This window comes from Gavialis gangeticus, unplaced genomic scaffold, assembly GCF_001723915.1.
Source record: "Gavialis gangeticus isolate Ggan-Ray unplaced genomic scaffold, GavGan_comp1, whole genome shotgun sequence".
NCBI lineage: Eukaryota > Metazoa > Chordata > Crocodylia > Gavialidae > Gavialis > Gavialis gangeticus.
In genome coordinates, this window is record NW_017728993.1 from 77,903,034 (window position 1) to 77,905,216 (window position 2,183).

Here is a 2,183-nt window from a genome sequence, read left to right on the forward strand (position 1 = left end):
AGTGCTCAGTCAGTCTGCAACTAAATTGACATACTCACAGTGCCCAACTGGCCTGTGACAAATACAAAAGCAGTTTGCCCATGAACAAATACCTGTGGTTACATAAAAGAGATTATTCAAGCCTTCAAGATATGAAAGGCAAAGGCACCTATATACCCATTTTATAAAGTTTGTGGGGGTTTTTGAAACCCTTACGACTACACATTTAAGCTTATTTTTAGAGACTATAAGTTTTTGCTGTGATGAATCAAAGAAAAAAGATAAAATAAGAAGCTTACAGGTTTGTATCTTAGTGCATCTCTGTAGGATCCAAACAGCACTGCCTGTGCCCTAAGAAAGGCCCTAGCTACTCCATCACCCGTTGCTGTAGACTGCTTCTTCAGTTTATTTTTCAAGGCCGAGACCTGCATGACAGAAAGGAACAGTTAAATTAACACCTTAGAAATTGGTACAGCGAGGCATGAACCCAATCAGCAGGCAAACCACAGTGTCTACAGGTCAGCCAAAAATTCATCCTCTTCCTTGATAGCTTATCTTTCTAACTGCAAAAAGCACCTGCTGGTCTGTTAATTGAAATGAAAGCAGGGGATGATGGTAAAGTGCTAATGCAAATTGGTTTATGCTCTCTTTTTTCCCAAGGCCTCTTGACATAAATAAGCTTTAATTATTTTACAGTAAACTGCTTGTGAGCAACTTTTCTGCACATTTTTGTGATGCTAACATGTGTCTACTCGTCTATGATGCAGCCAGTTAGGCATTTTTCATTTATACTGTGAAGGGTTATTTTTAAGGGCATTTAATGCTCACTTACCACTCATTTTGAAGGGTTTTTTTATGTCAGATTATTAGTGTACATCATTTTTATACATCCTGTGAGCAGTTGCCACCACTGTTTACTAGCTGAAGAAGGCCTGTGGAAATTCTATATTAACACAATCTTCAGAATTGTCCCAAGCAATAAAACGTATGAATAGAAAAACCCACCCTTATATGAAAGAATGAGGCACCTACAGTAAGTAAGACACCATCTTTATTTCAGAATCATAGAATTGTAAAAAATTAGGGTTGGAAGGGACCTAGTCCAACCCTTCTCAAAGCAGGACCAGCCCCAACTGGAACATCCCAGACAAGGCTTTGAAAAACCTCAAAGTCCACAACCTCTCTGGGTAACCTCTTTCAATGTTTTACTACCCTCCTAGTGGGAAAGTTTTTCCTTATATTTAACCTAAACTTCCCTTGCTGCAACCTGAGATGGTTGCTCCACTGAGAACAGTTTAGCTATATCCTCCTTTGAACCCCTCTTCAGGTAGGTGAAGGCTGTTATTAAATCCTCTCTCATTCTTTTCTTCTATAAACTAAATAAGCCCAGTTCCCTCAGACTGTCCTCCTAAGTCATGTACCTCAGTCCCCTCACCGTTGTCACTGCCCTCCACTGGACCCTCTCTAAGTTGTTTGCATCCTTTCTGTAGTGGGGGGCCCAAAACTGAACACAGTACTCCACATGTGGCCTCACCAGTACTGAATAGAGGGGAAGAATCATTTCCCTTGACCTGCCAGCAACACTCCTACAAATGCAGCCCAGTATGCCATTAGCTTTTTTGGCAACAAGGGCACACTGCTGGCTCATATTATGCTTACTGTCCACTGTAACCCCCAGGTCCTTTTCTACAGAGCTCCTGCCCAGCCAGTCAGCCCCCAGTCTGTACTGGTGCATGGGATTGTTCCATCCTAAATGCAGAGCTTTGCACTTGTCCTTGTTGAACTGCATGAGATATCTTTTGGCTCAATCCTCCAATTTGTCTAGATCAGGGCGTGTCACTTGGGAAGGCTCTATGGAGTACACATGGGAGGGGATGGGCCACCCTGTGCCACCACCTCCCAGGTGCAGGGCTGTGGGGGACAGCTGGACGCGGGGGAGGAAGCTTGCACACAGAGGCTGCCTCTGCCACCCACCACCCCATACTGCTGCCGCTTGCCCCCTAGCCCTCCGCATCCAGCCCCCGGGGGGTACAGTTATTAAAAATGGTTGAAAACTCCATGTCTAGGTCACTCTAAATCCTAGCCCTATCCTCCAGCATATCTACTACTCCCCCACCCCCAGCTTGGTGTCATCTGTAAACTTGCTGAGGGTCCACTCTATACCATCTTCCAGGTCATTGATCTAGATATTAAACAAAACCAGC

At 44.2% G+C, this 2,183-nt stretch overlaps 1 protein-coding gene across 2 annotated transcripts in view; it reads right to left on the minus strand.

The window, feature by feature from the left end:
• Window positions 1–2,183, minus strand: part of DENND1B (DENN domain containing 1B) — a 356,403-nt gene that overhangs the window by 71,985 nt on the left and 282,235 nt on the right. For both annotated transcript variants that reach the window (XM_019502038.1, XM_019502037.1), the window contains one exon: window positions 279–404. In XM_019502038.1, the coding sequence (XP_019357583.1) occupies window positions 279–404 (126 nt within the window). The remainder of the gene's footprint in view (window positions 1–278; window positions 405–2,183) is intronic.